This window comes from Palaemon carinicauda, chromosome 24 (assembly GCF_036898095.1).
Source record: "Palaemon carinicauda isolate YSFRI2023 chromosome 24, ASM3689809v2, whole genome shotgun sequence".
Taxonomy (NCBI): Eukaryota; Metazoa; Arthropoda; class Malacostraca; order Decapoda; family Palaemonidae; genus Palaemon; species Palaemon carinicauda.
The window spans coordinates 69,391,599-69,411,598 of record NC_090748.1 but is presented as its reverse complement, the minus strand read 5'-3'; the positions used below and the strand labels follow the sequence as shown (position 1 = coordinate 69,411,598).

The following is a 20,000-nucleotide window of genomic DNA, read 5'->3' as shown; positions in this document are numbered from 1 at the left end:
ATGATTATCACTACATGAATTATACATGATTTTTTAGCCGTCATTTTATTTTTCAAATAATGCCTTATGTGGTGGCAAGCACAGACATTAATGCACTATTATATCTTGTTCCCAATGGTGACTCTTTATAAAAGGTAACAAAAATGCAAAGGTATAGCAGATGTTCCAGTACCAATACTACAATAAAGCTGCAAAAATATTATAAAACAAGAGGACAACATCTATATAAAACTGTTATTAATGACTCACTTTTTTCAAAATAGCTCCATCTTCTCTGTGATACATATTATCTTCATTATCATCGGTCAGAGTCTCTTTCATAAGCCAATCTGCAACCTTTGGTGGCATGACAGAATGAATCATCTTCTCCTTCAAAGCTTTCTCCACCTCCAGTTGCTGTCTAACTAATAATGATTTACCAATGCTCATGAAGGTCCCACGCATTCTAACCTGTTTACAAAACAAGAAATTTTATTAAATAAAATAGCTAATTTCTGAGATTTTTCTTTATTCCCTTCCAAAGACCTTATACTAATTACTGTAGAATTGTGCAAAAATAATTCTTACACTCCGTGATCACAAACTAGTTAATGTTCTAGATAAAATCTTTGTGCTACCCAAGATATGGATCCCACAACCCTTTATAAAAAAAAAAGTATGAATATTACCACTTTCTCTTTCCATTTTCTTAAAAAAAATCATTTTTTGACAAAGCAAAGTAAATTATCAGTGCACCTAACAATTTGAGAGGCTGAGCAGACATCACACACACTAAAATAAAAGGATTCTGTTCATGGACTATAAAAAAATCTTAACACAGTTTGTGTCCATACAATGAAAATTACTCTATCCTCTTTTAGGCTGAAGTCCTGTTTAATTAGTACAATGGCTAACACTTTATAGACTTTCAGCCTTCCGTCCAATTAGAAACTGAAAAATTTGGTAGTAATACCTCTTACCATAATAGACAAAGCAATTAGAGTCTGAAACCTTTATACCCTTTAAATCCAGTAAGGCACATTCTATGTACAGTGATTTTTACTCCCTTAAGCTCCAATTGATATATTTTCCCATAATTTCCTTAATTCAAAAATAACACATTTTACAAAATATTTAGAAGCATATATCAAAGGAAAGGAAATTTATTCAGCTATATGATAATAAATATTCTAAATTTTTAGCAATAATAATTTTGGGCTAAGATGATGAATACTTTCTGAGTGGGTTGGGATTGAAAGGGTTAAAGGTCTATGGAAGGTTCAGGATCCTGTCTTTGTATAATCCATATGATGCTAATCAATCATATGTAAGCGCACCACCTATACTCAAAGCTTTCAGACATAAAATAATTTTGGATGGTTAATTTTTCAACACAACCAATCCTAGTTACCAGAAAACAAAGCGGTAATCTCAACAAGTAAAATTAATCTAAACATTATTAGAATTACAGTAATACTGTACCTTGGTATTTGACCATAATACATTAAAAAAAAAATGGTTGAATACAGATTTGTTCGAATACTGAATCATTCTTTCCTATTAAAAATAATGAAAAATTGAATAATGCGTTCCAAACCCCAACTGATTCTTTAGTAGCATGACATAACATAAAAAAAGTGATGCAGGTATGAAGTTTTCACGTAAACAGTAAATACAATAACACACAGAAAACTCAATTAAAAAAAAAACATTAGAAGTCATTTTAACATAAGGAAACTTATCTTTTTGGTTGCGATATGATAGCGTAAGTGGATGATGGTGTGGGGAGGAAGGGAGGAGTTATTAGAGGGAGAGGGAATCCCCTTCCATTAAAACATTAGGTAATCTAGTTTCAGGGTTTTTTCCCTTTTCTTTTGCTTAGGGGCAGGTTTTTCTTGAATTAAAAACTAAACCAATGTTAGTTGCTCTTGTGTTTTTTCAGAATTCTATGGTAATGAAAAGGTTTACAATTCGTTGGTTAAGTCAACGCTATGAGTATTCGAAAGCAGGATCCAAAACAAGCATTCACTTTTCGTGTTTTCAATTATTTCCTTTTCCAGTTAAATTTTTATTCGCATTGTTTTACATGACTACTTTCACTCCTACTCTTCTTTCCACCCATCTTTATAAGCTAATGAATCAAAATAAATAAAAAGGATGCACAATAAAGGTAGAGCACACAGTAAAACGAAAAATAATGCAGAGTGTATGTTTCCGTTCATCCGAAACAACGGCTAAGGCGTAACTGATGGCCTCCAGCTTGGCGGGCTTTCACTCGCAAGAGTTAAGTACTGAAAATGTGTTTGAAAACAGGAGTATTTTTCACTCCAAATTTTTGGCCGAATACCGATTTGTTAGAGCTTCAAAATGTTTGAATACCGAGGTTTTAATGTAGATATAATCTGTGAATAGAGTCCTCATCCATTGTACAGTGGAACCTCTACATCCGAACGTATCTACATCCGAATTTTCCAACATCCGAAGTAAAATTCGAGCAAATTTTTGACTCTACACCCGAATTTTATTTCGACACACGAAGTAAGCAATTTTTGTCGTACCGGTTGTATCCGAATTTTTCGACACGCGAAGTACAATTCGAACACGTTCCTACTCTACACCCAAATTTTTTTTTCGACACCCGAAATAAACAATACTCGTACGCGTAGTCGGTGCTCATAGCGCCTGATGTGTTTTTTATTTCCGCCGATAGGGGCAGCACTTCGACCTCGGAGGGACCCTCAATTAGCGTGGCTTGGGACACTCTGTTCTCTCGGCTTCGTGTGGTTGTGCCCTGTGCGTTCTGCTATTAACTGTGTTTTAATCGTGATTTTTTACGTTCATCCTTTTACGGTATTTTACGTAAATCATGGGTCCTAAAAGGCTTAGTTTCGCAAGTGGTAGTGGTAGTGGTGAGAAAAGGAATAAGGGAATGCCTTCTTTAGGAGTAAAGCAAGGAATTATTGAAAAGCATGAGCGTGGCGTCCGTATGAGTGAACTTTCAATAGGTTCGGCGCAAATAAAAGAGGTGTTAGGAATACTGTATATCAAGACGTGGTTGACTTCATTGACAAATACCATCCAAAGAAATTGCAGGTTTGTCTTGTAGTTGCGCAGTTTGATGATGTTTCCCTAACTTATTTTCGAAACATTCTGAAAAGCTGTACCAAGCAACTTTCTATCGATAGCTTCTTTAAAAAAACTACAAAGTAAACTCGTGATGAAGAGGAAGGAAGTGGTTCAAAGAAAACAGCAAAGAGTGAAGAGAAAAAAATTCAATCAATTTTAAGTGTAGAGAGTGATAGTGATTAAAATTAATCATCAAAAAGAAAAAAAGAAAATGTAAAAAAAATATAAAATATAAAAATAAAAAAAAAATAAGCTAAGTTACGTTAAAGTTCACTTAGTGTAAGTTAGAATAAGTTACGGTAGTGTACGTTTATCGTAGTAAACCTCTCTACCTCCTCGCCACCCGTCCGTCTCCTCTCTGCGTAGCAAGACCAACAACACCTGCGCTGGAGTTTCTAAGGTAAAGTGACGCTAAAAACCCGTTTCTTATTTATCATTTTTTGATAATTCTTCTTTTTTACATGTCTATTATCTAATTTAGTGTGCATTATTCTCATGGGAAATTATGTGTAGTAGTTTATTAAGAAGTTATCATAGGTTTTTAGGCTCAACCACGGATTAATCCTATTTCAATGTATTCTTATGGGAAAATTCGTTTCGACATCCGAACATTTTCTACATCCGAAGTCGGTTGTGGAACGGATTAAATTCGTATGTAGAGGTACCACTGTACTAAAAAAACATACGCTAAAAACTATTCCTCTATTCTTTCTGACAATAAAAATCTTACTCATACTTTCGTTTCCCTTCAAACCTTGGCAAATTCCTACCATACATTCCTAATAGAGGATACCATTGACAGTAAGTTTTGTTTAGTGCATCATACCATAGGTGACTTTAATGGTTCAGTTCAACAGCAGTGTTCCTTTCTGTTTTTCATTCACATACACTCGCTTCTTTTTTTTCTTTCCCGGTTACTCAATTTATAAAAGTTTGCCTTGCTCAAATATTTATCTATTGTTAAAGTACAAATTCTACTAGTTCTACATTGGTTATAACTGATTATGGACCAACTAGGTTATAATTTCTCTCAGAGTTATATTGGGAAAATTATGAATAAAACAGAAAATAACAATAAAAAATATAATCTTGATAAGAACTTAAGTATTTTCATTTTTTGTTCTACTACTAAGATATTTGTATATTAAACATGAATACAGTACTGTATATCAAATATCTTTAGCGCATGGCCCAGCCCCATTAAATCAATGTTATTTTGGGGTAACTTCAAAACTAGTACTACTTTTTTGTGTTACAGTTGATTTATTTCATTTAAAAAGCATTTAATAGAGAATACTATCACAAAAAAGTTGTACATGGTAAATTTTCTTAGTTTCCTTAATTTGTTTTTATATGTATTGTTTTATCAATGTACAGGAATCACTTTCAATTTGTTGTTTTTAATGTAAATATGAAAAAATTCGTAGATAATTTGTATTTTTCCCATCTATACAAACCTTAGTTATTTAATAGGGGTATTACTTTCGGCGTAGCTGAAATGACGAGCCATTAATTTTTTAACGAGAGTTTACTACTGACACTGCTAGTTAGCGGGGGTAAGGGAGGGTCCCCCCCTCTCACACACCTGTGCTTGAGCTCACTTTGCTTGGAGGTAGGACTTCAAGGGGGATAGGGCTGGCAGGCAAGTTTGCTTAAATAGCTAAGGTTTGTATAGTTAGGAAAAATACAAATTATCTACGAATTTGTCATTTGTTCCGTAACTGGAATACAAACCACGCTATTTAATAGGGGTGACTCACCCATTAGGAAGGATGGACGTCCAAGCCAGTCTGGCTTTTGGCTTTGCCTGGGGGCTCCTTATCCGAGTGTGTTAGCACTCAAGAAATAGAGAGTATCAGCACCTCGCTAAAACCTTGCTACGCAAGGTCTGCGGCCTACGCAAGCTGTGTGTGAAGGTATGAAGAAGTGTGACTCATACTAGAAAGTTGTTCTGAAGTTCTTTAGATGGAAACTCGTAGACTAGGACTTTCCCAATACCACCTTGTCAGGGTATGAGACATAACAGTATTAATATTAATACTAGGAATACAAGGGAGCATGGTTTACCTGCAGTGGTTACAGGTCAGCTATGCAGACAACCCAGGATGCTGCTTTCCCCAAAGGAGGGGATGATGAAGAAAAGAATAAGGGCCAGTCAAACCTTTACATTCATGCAGACTAAAGCCAGGTAACAATGCCCTCAACCTTCTGCTACTAGTCCAATAAGGAGCTTGATGTTTTAAACCAGCTGTTGTGCAGCCACCACAGGACCGATAGAGAAAGTATCGAGTCTCCTATGAGTCAAGTTTTGCAGGTAGTGGGATGTGAACGTGGTCTGCCATTTCCCAACCCCAGCTTGAAAAATTTCTTTTGAAGGCCAGGGACGTAGCTATACCCCTGACATCATGTGCTCTGGGGCGACGTGACGGAGGAGGGTCTGGATTCAGTGCCAGGTCAATGACCCTGAGAATCCATGCAGAGATGGTGTTCTTGGTGACCCTCCTCTTAGTCCTTCCTGTGTTGACGAATAGTGCTGGCACATGAGGACGGGCTGCGGCTGTTCTCTTGAGGTACAGCCTCAAGCTCCTTACTGGGCATAGTGAGAGATGGTCTGGGTCATCTGTTTCATGATGGAGACTAGAAATCCGGAAGGAGTCAAATCGAGAATCCGCTACTCCCGGGTTCTGAGTCTTAGCAATAAACTCAGGGACGAAGCTGAACGTTAACTCCCTTCATCCCCTGAATGGGTGATGTAAAACGAGACCATGAAGTTCGCCGACTCGCTTGGCCGAAGCCAAAGCTAGCAGGAACACCGTCTTCCAAGTTAGGTGACGATCTGATGCCTTGCGTAATGGTTCATAGGGAGGTCTCTTAAGAGACCTGAGAACTCGAACCACGTTACATGGGGGAGGTCTCACTTCCGACTGAGGGCAGGTAAGTTCATAGCAATGAAAAAATGTCCATTCCTTTCAGCCTCAAGGCGAGGCTTAAGGCTGAGCAATAGCCTTTCACTGCCGAGACTGATAGGCGCATTTCTTCACGCAAATACATGAGGTACTTCGTTATTGCTGGAATAGTGGCATCAAGTGGAGAGATACCCCTTCCACGACACCAACCACAGAAGACTTTAAACTTTGTCCGGTAGACTGCTGCTGATGACTTTCGCAGGTGTCCAGATATCCTGATAGCAACTTGTTGCGAAAATCATCTCTCAGAGACCAGATGCTGGATAGTCTCCAGGCGTGAAGTCGTGGTGAAGCAACGGCTTTGTGGAAGATGTTGGCGTGTGGTTGTTTGAGTAGATTGTGTAGTGGAGGGAGTTCTCTAGGCGGCTCCGTTAGGAGTTGCAGAAGGTCCAGGAACCATTCTGTGTGATGCCATAGCAGAGCTAAGAGGGTCACTGAAAGATTGACCGATGTTCTGGTCTTGTTGAGTACCCTCCTCATCAGACAGAATTGGGGAAAGGCGTAAATGTCGATGTTGTCCCACCGTTGTTGGAAAGCATCTTGCCAGAGAGCATTGGGGTCTGGGACTAGGGAACAGTACAGCGGGAGCCTGAAGTTCAGGGCCGTTGCGAAGAGGTCCACAGTCGGAGAACCCCACAAAGTCAGGACTTTGTTGGCTACTAGATGATCCAAAGATCATTCGGTACTCACTATCTGAGATGCTCTGCTCAGGTTGTCGGAGAGCACATTCCTCTTGCCTGGAATGAAGCGTGCCAATAGTAGTATCGAGTGGATTTCGGCCCATCTCAGTATCTCTACTGCTATATGGGATAGTTGCTGCGAAAAAGTACCTCCTTGTTTGTTGATGTAGGCCACTACTGTGGTGTTGTCGCTCATCACCACCACAGAGTGACTTACCAGGTACTGTTAGAACAGTTGAAGGGCTAGAAAGACAGCCTTCATCTCTAGGAGATTTATGTGGAGGTACTTTCCTGACTCTGACCAGAGGCTTAAGGTTGTGTGGTGCAGCACGTGGGCCCGCCACCCTTTTATTGAAACGTCTGAAAACAACATCAAATCCAGGGAGAGGACGAGAAGATCCACTCCCTTTCAAAAGTTCTCGTATGCCACCCACCACTGGAGGTCCATCAGTTCCGCAGGTCCCATGGGGATCTGGATGTCCGGGGAGTCGTAAGCTTGATTCCACCGGGACTTGAATTGCCACTGGAGGGATCTCATCCTAAGGCGACCGTTGGGAACTAGATGGGCCAGTGATGAAAGGTGACCGAGGAGACATAACCACAATTGGGCTGGAAGTTCTTCTTGTCTGAGAAAAGGTCTTGCGACCTTCCTCAGCCTTGCTATCCTGTCGTCTGATTATTATTATTATTATTACTTACTAAGCTACAACCCTAGTTGGAAAAGCAGTATGCTATAAGCCCAGGGGCTCCAACAGGGAAAATAGCTCAGTGCGGAAAGGAAAAAAGGAAAATAAAATATTCTAAGAAGAGTAACAACAATAAATATCTCCTATATAAACTATAAAAACTTTAACAAAACAAGAGGAAGAGAAATAAGATAGGAGAGTGTGCTCGAGTGTACCCTCAAGCAAGAGAACTCTAACCCAAGACAGTGAAAGGCCATGGTACAGAGGCTATGGCACTACCCAAGACTAGAGAACAGTGGTTTGATTTTGGAGTGTCCTTCTCCTAGAAGAGCTGCTTACCATAGCTAAAGAGTCTCTTCTACCCTTACCAAGAGGAAAGTGGCACTGAACAATTACAGTGCAGTAACCCCTTGGGTGATGAAGAATTGTTTGGTAATCTGTGTTGTCAGGTGTATGAGGATAGAGGAGAATATGTAAAGAATATGCCAGACTATTCAGTGTGTATGTAGGCAAAGGGAAAATGAACCGTAACCAGAGAGGAGGATCCAATGTAGTACTGTCTGGCCTGTCAAAAGACCCCATAACTCTCTAGCGGTAGTATCTCAACGGGTGGGAAGGATTTGTGAAGAGTGGTGTCTATAATCATGCCTCGGTATACCAGTCTTTGAGTGGGAAGCAGGGAAGACTTCTCGAGATTTACCATGATCCCCAGATCTTGGCAAAGTCTCAGAAGTTTGTCTCGGTGTTGAAGAAGGGTTGACTTCGAGTTTACTAGGATTAACCAGTCGTCCAGATAACGGAGGAGACGGATGTCAATTCTGTGTGCCCAAGATGATACTAGGGTGAACACTATGGTGAAGACTTATGGCGCTGTAGAAAGACCGAAGAACAGCACCTTGAACTGGTATTTTCTGTTGTCCAGGCTGAATCTTAAGTACTTCCTTGAAGACGGATGGACTGGGATCTGGAAGTACGCGTCCTTTAGGTCCAGTGTGCACATGAAGTCTTGCGGTCTTGCTGCTAGTCTGACCGTGTCTGCCGTCTCCATGCTGAACGGAGTTTGTTTGACAAACTTGTTCAGAGCTGAGAGGTCGATGACTGGTCTCCAGCCTCCAGACGCCTTCTTTACAAGAAAGAGTCAACTGAAGAAGCCTGGTGACCCGTCGAGAACCTCTTGGAGAGCACCCTTCTTCAACAGGATCTGGACTTCTGCCCGAAGAGCTCCACCTGTTTGAGCAACTTTGTAGGCATCCCCCCACTGGATGAAATGCAGGGAGACTGCCTATCCTAGCGTTTGCGGCCTCGGCTGCTCCATCTAGGATTTTTGCCTCCCCTGGAGGACATTTTGACTTTCCTTTCCTTGACAAGAGAGGGCTTAGACACCATAGTCTTCGCTGCTGTTATCGTCGTAGTGGTCTTGGGTGGACGGGACTGCTGTGGTGCTGGAGGCTTATAGGGCTTGGATGTTAAAACCCTATGAAGGAGGAAGTCTTGATGAGACTTCCTCCACCTCTCAGCGGCATGTTCCACTTCCTTAGGCTCGAAAAGAACAGACCCCTCCATGGAAGAATGTCTGAGCCTATTGATCTCGGCACTAGGGACCTTCTGATGGAATCTCTCAGCTACTGCATCCCGACATTTCAGGATGGTATTTGCCCACAAATTCGAGACTTGGAGGGCCAGAAACTCAATCGTGTGAGTACCTGAGAGAAGGAAGGTTTCCATAGCTTTCCTGGTACGTTCCTTGGAGAAATCCTCAGAACGTATAAGGATACCTAAGGTCCCCAACCAGATATCGAGCCACGAAGTAGCTTGCATAACACACTTTGCAACTTTCTCCTGGTTGAGGATCTCGGCTGCCGAGAACAAGACCTGCCAGTTGGAGAGTCTCTCAAGAGGGACTCCCCTGGTTAGCTCTTCCAGCGAGTGGTGAAGTGGAAGAGCTAGACAAGGATCCTCTAGGATCTCGAAGTACAGTACCTCTTCTGCTGTACGCGAGGAGGTGGAAGGAGCTTGTTGGTGGTACCAGAACGGTTGGAGGAGGACATCTCGGAGAGCTGCTGGGAGATCTTGTCCCTGGTACTCTTTACCCCTTGAGACCAGGGCAGGGTCTTTGAGGTCTTTTGAGTACCAAAAACGCGGACTAAGACCGTGTCTTTGCCCTCTCAAGGAGGGATCTCTGGGTCAAAAAACTCATTGAGAGCCCTCATTAGAGTCAGAACTTGCCAGAACGCATGCTCTGACTCTTGCAGGTCTCCTCCTGTTGTGGGACCTGCAGTGAAGTTTCCTTCTATCCCCGAAGGCTCTTCTTGGGGAGAATCGCGGACATTCCCTGAGTGGCTGGCTGGCTCCATCCTAGCTCTAGTGGTGGACTCAGGCAATGTTTTGGAGTCTTTGGAGTCCTTCCTGGGAAGGATGTAAGACTCCAACATTGAAGAGGGTGGCATGTTCCTTCCAATCCCTGACTGTGCGGAGCTCTTGGCGCGAAGAGAGGCTTCCTCCATTGGTGCGATGGGGGAAAGTCTCTCTTCGCGTGATTCCCTTGCAGACGGGAAATCTTCGTCTGAAAGGGAAGGAGAGGCAGTCCAAGGAATAGGAGGAATTTGCCTCGAAGGTCTGCGTGGAGTCAGTTTCGTCCTCGGGGAAGTGACCGCGTCTAGAACTCCTCTTTTCCTCTTCAGTGGGGTAGAGGCAGCCATGGTTCTGTGTCCCAATTCAGAGAGGACAGGCTTGAAAGCTTGAGTTACGGTTCTGATCACGGCACCAAACCAGGGCTGTTGGTCGATAGATGTGCTGTCAGACATACAGTGGAACCTCTACGTACGATTGTCTTTACATACGAATTTTCCAACATCCGAAGTAAAATTCGATCAAATTTCTGTCTCGACACCCGAAGTCTTGCTCCAACATACGACGTAGATTGTACGCGCAGAATTTTCTCGAAGCGTCGATCGTAGTTTCTTGTTTACGCCGGTAGACGGCAGCACATCGGAGGGACGCCAATCGAGCGTTGCTTGATCAGTTCTCTCATCTCGTGCGCATCGTGTGGTTGTTCTCTATTCACTCAGTTATTAACAGTGCTTTTTATCTCCCATTTCTCATGTTTCATTTTTTATTTTACTTATAATCATGGGTCCTGAAAAGCTTAGTTTCGGTTCAGGAATTAGTAGTGGTGAGAAAAGGAAGAAGTCAATGCTTTCATTAGAACTTAAACAAGAAATAATAGGAAAGCATGAGCGAGGTGTGCGAGTTAGCAATCTGGCTAAACAATATGGCCAGAATATGTCTACGATCTCAACGATCCTAAAACAGAAGGCAACCATTAAAGCAGTCAAACCATCGAACGGGATCACCATTATTTCTAAACGTCGTAGCCCTACTCTGGAAGAGATGGAACGCCTTTTGTTGATCTGGATAAAGGACAAGGAGATTGTTGGCGATACGATCACTGAAACGATCATTTGTGAGAAGGCCAGCGCTATCTATTGTGACTTGAAGGCGGCGGGCTCTGGGGGTGACGTGGGGGAGAGTTCAACCGATCCTACGATGGAGGAATTCAAGGCGTCTCGAGGTTGGTTCGAGAAATTTAGGAAACGGACCGGGATTCATTCAGTTGTTCGGCATGGAGAGGCTTCAAGTTCGGACACCAAGGATGCTAATGATTCTGTTAAAAAGTTCGAAAGGATCGTGGAGGAGGATGGCTACGTAGAGCAGCCGGTTTTCAACTGTGATGAAACCGATCTGTTTTGGAAAAAGATGCCTAGTCGAACATACATTACCGCCGAAAAGAAGAAAATGCCTGGACATAAGCCTATGAAGGATCGGTTGACTCTTGCGCTTTGTGCCAACGCCAGCGGGGACTGCAAAATAAAGCCGTTATTAGTTTATCATTCCGAAAACCCTAGGGCATTTAAAGCACATAGAATTAATAAAGACTTGCTAAATGTTCTATGGCATTCTAATTCTAAGGCTTGGGTCACTAGGCATATCTTTGTGGAATGGGTAAACGTAGTTTTCGGCCCTGCTGTCAAGAAGTACCTTCAGGAGAGGAATTTGCCTTTAAAGTGCTTGCTTTGCTTGGACAATGCACCCGCTCACCCCCAGGACTCGAAGATGATATCATCGACGAATATAAATTCATCAAAGTGTTGTATCTTCCACCGAATACCACCGCTATCCTCCAGCCCATGGACCAGCTAGTCATCTCTAATTTTAAGAAGCTCTACACCAAGCACTTATTTAAGCAGTGCTTTAATGTCACGCAAAGCACTAACTTAACTTTGCGTGAATTTTGGAGGAGCCACTTTAATATCGTGCACTGCTTAAAGATCATAGATCAGGCTTGGGAGGGAGTAACTCGTCAGACACTGAATTCAGCTTGGAAGAAGCTTTGGCCTGATGCTGTTGCTCCCAGAGATTTTGAAGGTTTTGGCCCCGAGCCTGGAACTGTGCTTGCCGTCGAGGAAGACGTCGAAGAGATTGTATCCCTTGGCAAGTCCATGGGTCTGGAGGTCGATGAAGATGACATCACCGAACTCGTCGATGAGCATCATGAAGAGCTCACCACCGAGGAACTCAAGGAGCTGCAAGCCATGCAGCATGATGAGTTCCAAGCGCAAATGAGTGAGTCGGAGGAGATCGAGGAGGTAGGTCACATCTTAGGTACAGCTGAAATAAAACAGATGTTGGCATATCATCAACACGTGGTTGATTTCATCGATAAGCATCACCCACAGAAACTTCAGGTTTGCCATGTAGTTGCGCAGTTCGATGATGTTCGTTTAACACACTTTAGAAAAATTTTCAAAAGCCGTACCAAGCAACTTTCTCTCGGTAGTTTCTTTAAAAAATCTACGGAACGGTGTAGGGATCATTATGAAGAGAAAGAAAGTAAAGCAAAGAAAAGTAAGACCGAATCGAGTGAAAGTGATGATAATTAAAAATAGATAAGAAAAAAAATGTAAAAAAAAAAATATAAAATATAAAAATGAAAAAAATAAAAAAAATAAGCTAAGTTAGGTTAAAGTTCACGTAGTGTAAATTAGAGTAAGTTACGGTACGTTATCGCAGTCGCCGTCTCTACCTCCTCGCTGATCTTTCGTCTCCTCCTGCATAGCAATCCCTACACCTGCGCTGGCCTGTCTCTAAGGTAAAGTTTTAATAAAAACCCCCTTTTTTATTTATTATTTCTTTATTATTATTCTTTTTTAGATATTTCTGTATTATTCAATTGTATTAATGTTATGTGTAATTATGTGTAGCAATTTGTTAAGGAGTTATCATGGGTTTTTAGGCTGAGGAACGAATTAAACAAATTACAGTGTATTCTTATGGGAATATTTGCTCTAACATACGATCTTTTTAACATACGAAGCAGCTCACGGAACGAATTAAGATCGTATGTAGAGGTATCACGGGACTGGGGGATCCCTGGGAGGAGTCCCTGGATTAGGTGGGTTTGCCTATGGTAGCTTTGGGATCCTGAACCCCTCTGGAAGTTTCCCTTCTCCCACAATGCGAGGTGGTATGCGCTTGCGGGGAGGAGAATGAGGCGATGGCGACTATGCCGGACATCGTTCTTTGTGATGCGCAGGCTCGCGCGCGGGAGAATATTGACCCTCGCGCGAGGGAGAATAATGGCACTAGCGCGAGAGAGAACATTGGGGCTCGTGCGCGGGAGACAGATGGTGCGCGCGGGAGAGTATTTGCGGGTGCGCGGGCGCGCAGGAGAATCACGATGTGCGCGTGGGCGCGCGGGAGAGTGTTCGCTTGCATCTGTAACAGCAGTAGGGCGCACAAGCGCAGGAGAATGTCCCCTAGCGGACGGGCGCGCATTAGATTGATGCTGGGCGCACAGGAGGGCGGGAGAATGTTGGCGCGCATCCCTAGGAGAGGTTCAGCGAGTGAGCGCATATATCCTTATTAATGCGCGCAGGAGAAGGCTGGCGTGGAGGTGAACGCTGGCGCGTTAGTAAGGGATGGCGCGCGGGTGAAGGCAGCATGGCTGACTCATCTATAGGCCTGCTATCAGGAGAAAGTTGGCGCGCAGGTTTTACTTGGCACTCAAGAGAGTATACTGTAGGGCGTGTATGCGCACGTGCAGAAGGATGTTGGGGCGCAGGAGAGCGCTGTTGCGCAGGAGAACAATGGTGCGCAGATAAAATGCACGCAGGAGAACGTTGGCGCGCAGGTGAGTGTTGGCGCATAGGAGAACGTTGGCGCACAGTTGAGTGTTGGTGCGCAGGTGGGCACTGGCGCATAGGAGATTGTTGGCGCAGTATGCGCAGGGTGCGTGGGCGCAGTGTGCGCAGGGTGCATGGGTGCAGTGTGCGCAGGGCGCGTGGGGCAGGGCGCGCAGGAGATCGTTGGAGCATGTGCGCATGAGAGCGCGCATGGCGCGTGGTGGAGCTATGGTCTTGTTGGAGCGTATGCGCATGTTGGTGCATACACTCTTGATGCCCTGTGTTAGGGTAAGAAGGAAGATCAGCGAGCTTAGTGATGGGGCCTAACGAGCTACTGATGAGCGCTTGTCAGGTTTCGTGGGCGCGTAGGTCGTTGGCGCGCAATAAGACGTTCAGTTGGGGCCTTGTTAGGCCCATGCAGGAACGGCGACGGCAGGTCGGCAGGTCTGTCGGGTGGAAGGCCGACGTGTCCTTTAAAAGGACGACCTTCCACCGAAGGAGATCGCGAATGATCTGAGAAGAGGTCCAGGACTAAAGCAGGTGCAGTGATGGATGATCGGTCTAGAGGTTCCTCTGCGGGGGACTGCATAGAAGACGTTGAACCAAAGAGGCGCCTCCTCACAGCAAGTGAAGGAAGGCCTCTATGGCGAAGAGGAAGGCGAGCCTTTCGACGGATGCGCCCTCTGGGGGCCGTTGGATCAGCAAGCTGACCTTCAGCAGTCCACCGAAGAGGAGTCTCTGTAAGTGAACTTCCCTGATGGGAAGAAACTAGCAGGAGAGACTGACAATGGACTTAGTTTCCCCCAGGTAGGTTGATCAGGAACGGGAGAAACTAAGCCGTCAGCTACCGAAGAGTCTGGAGTGGAAGAGGAGATGGGTGAAACCGCATTGGATACCTCTGACACCACAACGTCGACTAGAGACAGAGGATCAACCTCTGACATTGACGACAGTTGCTTGACAGCAGCACCCAATCGGATGTAGTTAAGCAAAACCTCCTTGGAGGCTGAACCCGTAAGCCCCAATGAGGACCAAAGCAGAAACGGAGAGGTTAGTGACATGTCCTCCCCCGGGGGCGAGGTGGAGCTGCTTCGCTAGGGGAAGCAACGTCACCTCTTGAGACCCGAGGTGGGTTGACAATAAATCGGTCTACGCTACCACTCGACGGTCTCTCGAAAGAAACCGACCGAGTGGGAGTTTCGGAGGAGGTTTGGGCAACGGAAGAAGAGGCCTTGGGTTTTCCTCCCTTCGAAGCAACCTTCGAAGAAGAAATATCCTGTTTGGACTTCTTCTGTTGTCGCGAAAACCTCTCCCACAGGGAGGCAGATCACTCCCTATACTCACTACACTTGTTGACACTATCACACCGTTGGCCCCTACAAGAAGGACAAAGGGCGTGAGGATGTCTCAACCGCCGACATGAACGTTCCGCAGGGGCAGTCGGGAAAACCAGGGCAGGTGCGCATGATCGCAGAGGCCAACTTCACATACACAGAAACTAGAAAAACGAAAGAACAAAAGCAATTAAATGGCTTCCAATATGACGGCGAGGATGAGAGCGGACACGTCCAACCACCATCCAAGCTGAGAGCAAAGTGAGCTCAAGCATAAGTGTGTGAGAGGGGGGGTAGCAAGCTACCCTCCCCTACCCCCGCTAACTAGCGGTGTGGGTAGTAAACCTTCGTTCAAAATTAATGGCTCGTCATTTCAGCTACGCCAAAAGTAATACCCCAATTAAATAGCGTGGTTTGTATTCCAGTTACGGAACAAGTACAGATTATAGGCTATAAAATTCCCCATGCAAAATTCATTCAATATTCAGGAAAGTAGTAACATTTTTTCTAAAAAAAAAAATCCCTGTTTGAGATTGGTTGATTATACCTCAGTAGGGTTAAAAATGGACTTTGTGGTAATTTTCCTCACCACTGATGATCATAAGGACATATCCATCATATTTCAGGGTTATATACTGAATATTGGTGAGCCCCATCCCTAAAATCCTGAAATATATATGTTACATGTACCAAATGCCCACACGAGTATAACGTTGCTGTCATGATAAGGAAATCAAAGTTTTTCAGATTTTGGAATTTAGAATAAAAAATTCTCTACCTGTACAGTAATACAATTCTTGAAATAATTATTCCAATAAGCTGATCCCACTCCCGACTCGATATTACAAATCAAGTTATGAAAGACAGCAAATATACCAAATTAATTTATACCCGTATTTACTACTGCTTTGTACTAGTGCTTAATAGCAGTCTAATAAAGCATTACTGTTTCGTACTAAAATGTTTACAAACAATACTTCTCAAAGTCTCAAAGAATGGACCATTACTAGAGGTTCCTCTGATTCATTCCTATTACCTCAAGATTATTAGACCAACTATTTCACAGGCATACAACTCAGGGGATTAGGAAACACCCAACCTTACTAAAATAAAAAGGCTTTTAATTAAAATATTAATCGGCAAGCAAAATCATATAAATGTTCTGAGATTATACAAAGAACATATCAACCTTACGCCATCCTAATGCTATGAATAAATGAATACTGAAATGTATTTTCTATAGCCTAGGCTAAGGATTGATTAGGCAAAGAAACCTTATAAAAACAGAAGTAAATTTAATGTACAAAATTGCTTTTAATATTTCCCAACTCCTTTTATTATTTCCCAGGTTAAATGTATGCATAGAATAAACTTGGTAAGAGCAATTTTAGGCCACAGTTTTGGGATAGCATAGTTTAAGCTTAGGTGCAATTTTAGGCCAAGGTTTTGGGGTAACAATGTTTAAGCTTAAGATATTCTTTGAACAGAAATTTGCCGTTTTCTGCAAACCCTTTGGAACAATAGGTATTACTAGAGTTATGAAAGGGATTACATCAATTTTTTTGGAAATTATCATCATCATCATCCCCTATGCTTAGTGACGAAACGGGCCTCAGTTAGATTCCCCCAGTCATCTCTTATCTTGATTCACCATCTCCTATTTCACGCTTCATAGTCCTCAGCCATGTAGGCCTGGGTCTTCCAACTCTTCTAGTGCCTTTTGGAGACCAGATGAAAGTTTGGTGAACTAATCTCTCTTGGGGAGTGCAGAGCATGCCCAAACTATCTCCATCTGCTCCTCACCATAATCTCATCAACATATGGCCCTCGAGTAATATCTCTTATAGGTTTATTTTTAATCCTGTCCTGCCATTTAATTCACAATATTCTTCCGAGGGCTTTGTTCTCAAATCTACAAAATTTGTTGGATATTGTTTCATTGTCATACCACGACTCATTTCCATACAGTAATACCAATCTCACTAAACTGATATATACCCTGATTTTTATATGAAATTTCAGGTGATTTGATTTCCAAATTTTACTTAGCCTACCCATTGTCTTATTTCCTTTTTTCAATATTTCATTGAACTCAAATTCTAAAGATCCTGTATTGGAGATCATAGTTCCTAAATATTTAAATGATTCCACTTAATTAATCCTTCTCCTTCTAATGATATTTCATCTCCCATTGCATACTACATTCTCATCACATCATCTCTCTTCTATTTATCTTCAGCCCAACCTCGTGTGGTATTTCATGCATTCTGGTAAGCAAGCTTTTCAAGTCCCATAGTGTTCTGCTAATAAGGACATCATCAGCAGCATTCTCTAGGTCAGCAAATTTCCTATTACCATTCCAGTTCAATACTTCTCCACCATCCCTAACTGTTCTGTGCATTACAAAATCCATGAGGAGGATAAACAAGTTAGGTGACAACACATTCCCTCGGAGTACTCCGCTGTTCACTGGAAATTCAGTGCTATGCTCATGAACAGAGTTAATCAAATTTACACATTAAAGAGGAACTCCATAACGCAGGACTCTCCACTAAATGGGCCGGTTCACACTATCAAAGGCTTTTCCTTAGTCCACAAATGCCATCAAAAGTGGATTCCCCATATTCTAAACTATACAGCACTACATGTCTTAAAATGAAAATTTGGTCAGTACAAAATCTACCTTTTCTAAATCCTGCTTGTTCATCTCTCAGCTTTTCATCAATCTTTCTCTCTAATCTCTTCAGAATGAGCATACTATATATTATCCTGAAAAAATGACGTAAGTGTGATTCTGTAATTATTACAATTAGTCAGATCTCCCTTTTCTGCCATTGTTCACAGACACTCCTAGCTCCAAGTCATCAGGTTTTGCCTCTTCACGCCACATTCTACAAAATAATCTTGTAAGTATTCTGGGAGTCACTTAACTTTCGGCAAGTATTATCTCAGCCGTTATTCCATCGTATCCAGGGGCTTTCCATCTCTCTAGTTTTTCAATGATGGCTATGACTTCAAACACGCTGAATTCATTCAATGAGCACATCAAAGGGTCTTCCTCAGCTTCAGGTATATCATTCAAATTATACCATTCATATCTCCTATTAATAACCTCAGTAAGTGTTCCATCCAATATTGCCTTTCTTCATCTTCTGTTGCTATAACAGCTCCATCTCTCTTTTTGATGGGTATATGCTTCTTTATATCCATGTTTGCCAAGTTATATATTTTTGGAACTATTGTTCAAGAAAGACACAAACTATCAGTGTGTTTATAAAAGATAATCTAAACAAAATCTGTATGAATACTTTTGTAACTAATTAGATGGACAAGAAAAAAAAAACTCATATAAAAACTGCATGAATACTGTATCAATACACAGTATTTCATTTCAGATAGCACATATCTGCAAGAGATTTAAAAATTTTACGTAAAACTAAAATCCATCATCAGTAGGTTACCTAATAGCAACTCGGGGATATGTACACACACGATCAGCGTTATGGTCACTCTTCTTTTTTCAGTTAAATAAAAGACTAATAAATCTAAGGTACTCATCAAAAGATAAACAAATTGAGCTGATTATAAAAAACAGATTAGTGATAAAACAACTATTTTTCCATTAACAAGAACTTCAAAGCTTACTTGAGTCATGATCATGATATGAGCACCAATCATGTGGATGCATACATGGAGGCCTATCCTTACTGAAACACGAAATGCGTCATTATCGTATGTCAAGAAGGCATTGAGTATCTCCGAAGTAAAAGAGTACAAAGTCGTCATGGCTACAGTTAAGTACAACGGCATTGGTATCACTGTATAGATGAGTAGTAATACCTGCAAAAGAAAACAAAAAAAATTATATGAAAGAGATATACAGTATCAAATAATCTAAAAAATTACATGAATCACTACATACTAGACAGATAGATTTATGTTAAACATATATGATGTGAATACTAAAGAAAATGTACTGGAAAGGTCAAGGATTATGTTTTAAAATTAAGACTAAAAAGTGAAGTACGGAGATAAAAAAGAAAAAAAAAAACTTAACCTCATTAACTAAATATCTGTAATTTACTGATGACAGTACATGACAACACTGTAAAATAAAAACACACAAATAATGATAAAAAGACAGTATTACTTACAACAAAAATCATGTAAGAAAAGATTTATTTTCTAAGATTAAACATTTACCATTTCTCTTCTTCTTGTTTTCTTTCAAGTTATTATAGTTCATATATGAAAAATTTATTTTCATGTTGTTACTGTTCTTAGAATGTTTTAATTCAGTTGTTAATTACTTCTCTTACAGCTTATTTATTTCCTTATTTCCTTTCCTAACTGGACTATTTCCCCTGTTAGAGCCCTTGGGCTTATGACATCCAGCCTTTCCAACTAGGGTTGTAGCTTAGCAAGTAACAACAACAACAACAACAACAACAACAATAATAATAAAAAAATGGTTTTATTCAAAAAGATGCTTCATTAGTCATACTTATTTGATCATGCATTTTGGACACAAGGTAAATTCCCAAGCTAATTAACATCTACTGACCAATAGTGAGAGGTCTCCCCTGCTCATCCTGCATATACTCCTACTTTCTCACCTCTCACCTCTGTGTGCCAAAAGATCAAAGGCCACAGAATAGGGACAAGAGGGAAAGGGCACTCACTCTGAGATCAATGGGTTTGTATAGAAACAACATATTTAAAGGTTTAAAGGCCGCTCATGAATGGCAGAGGCAAGGGACAGTGACCTTGCCATATTAAGCATTAAGCAGGACAATGCCCTAGAGATTGACCATACAGTATTACATTTGATCAGCAGCCAAAACCCCTCTCCACCCAAGATAGGACCAAGGAGGGCCAGGTAATGGCTGCTGATGACTCAGCACATAGACCTGTAGGCTCTCCCTAACCCCCAATCCTTAGCTCACAAGGATGGTGAGTTTGCAGCAACCAGAGGAAATTAACAAGTTTAAGTAGGACTCGAACCCCAGTCTAGCAATCACCAGGCAAGGACGCTACCACCAGGCCA

General features: G+C 42.0%; 1 protein-coding gene across 1 annotated transcript in view; it reads right to left on the bottom strand.

Moving 5' to 3' along the window:
- The window catches only part of Ac13E (Adenylyl cyclase 13E), a 286,840-nt gene that overhangs the window by 173,970 nt on the left and 92,870 nt on the right, over positions 1-20,000 (bottom strand). The window contains exons 5-6 of the mRNA XM_068348168.1: positions 18,599-18,793; positions 250-450 (exon numbers count right to left, since the gene is read on the bottom strand). Coding sequence (XP_068204269.1) covers positions 250-450; positions 18,599-18,793 — 396 coding nt within the window. The remainder of the gene's footprint in view (positions 1-249; positions 451-18,598; positions 18,794-20,000) is intronic.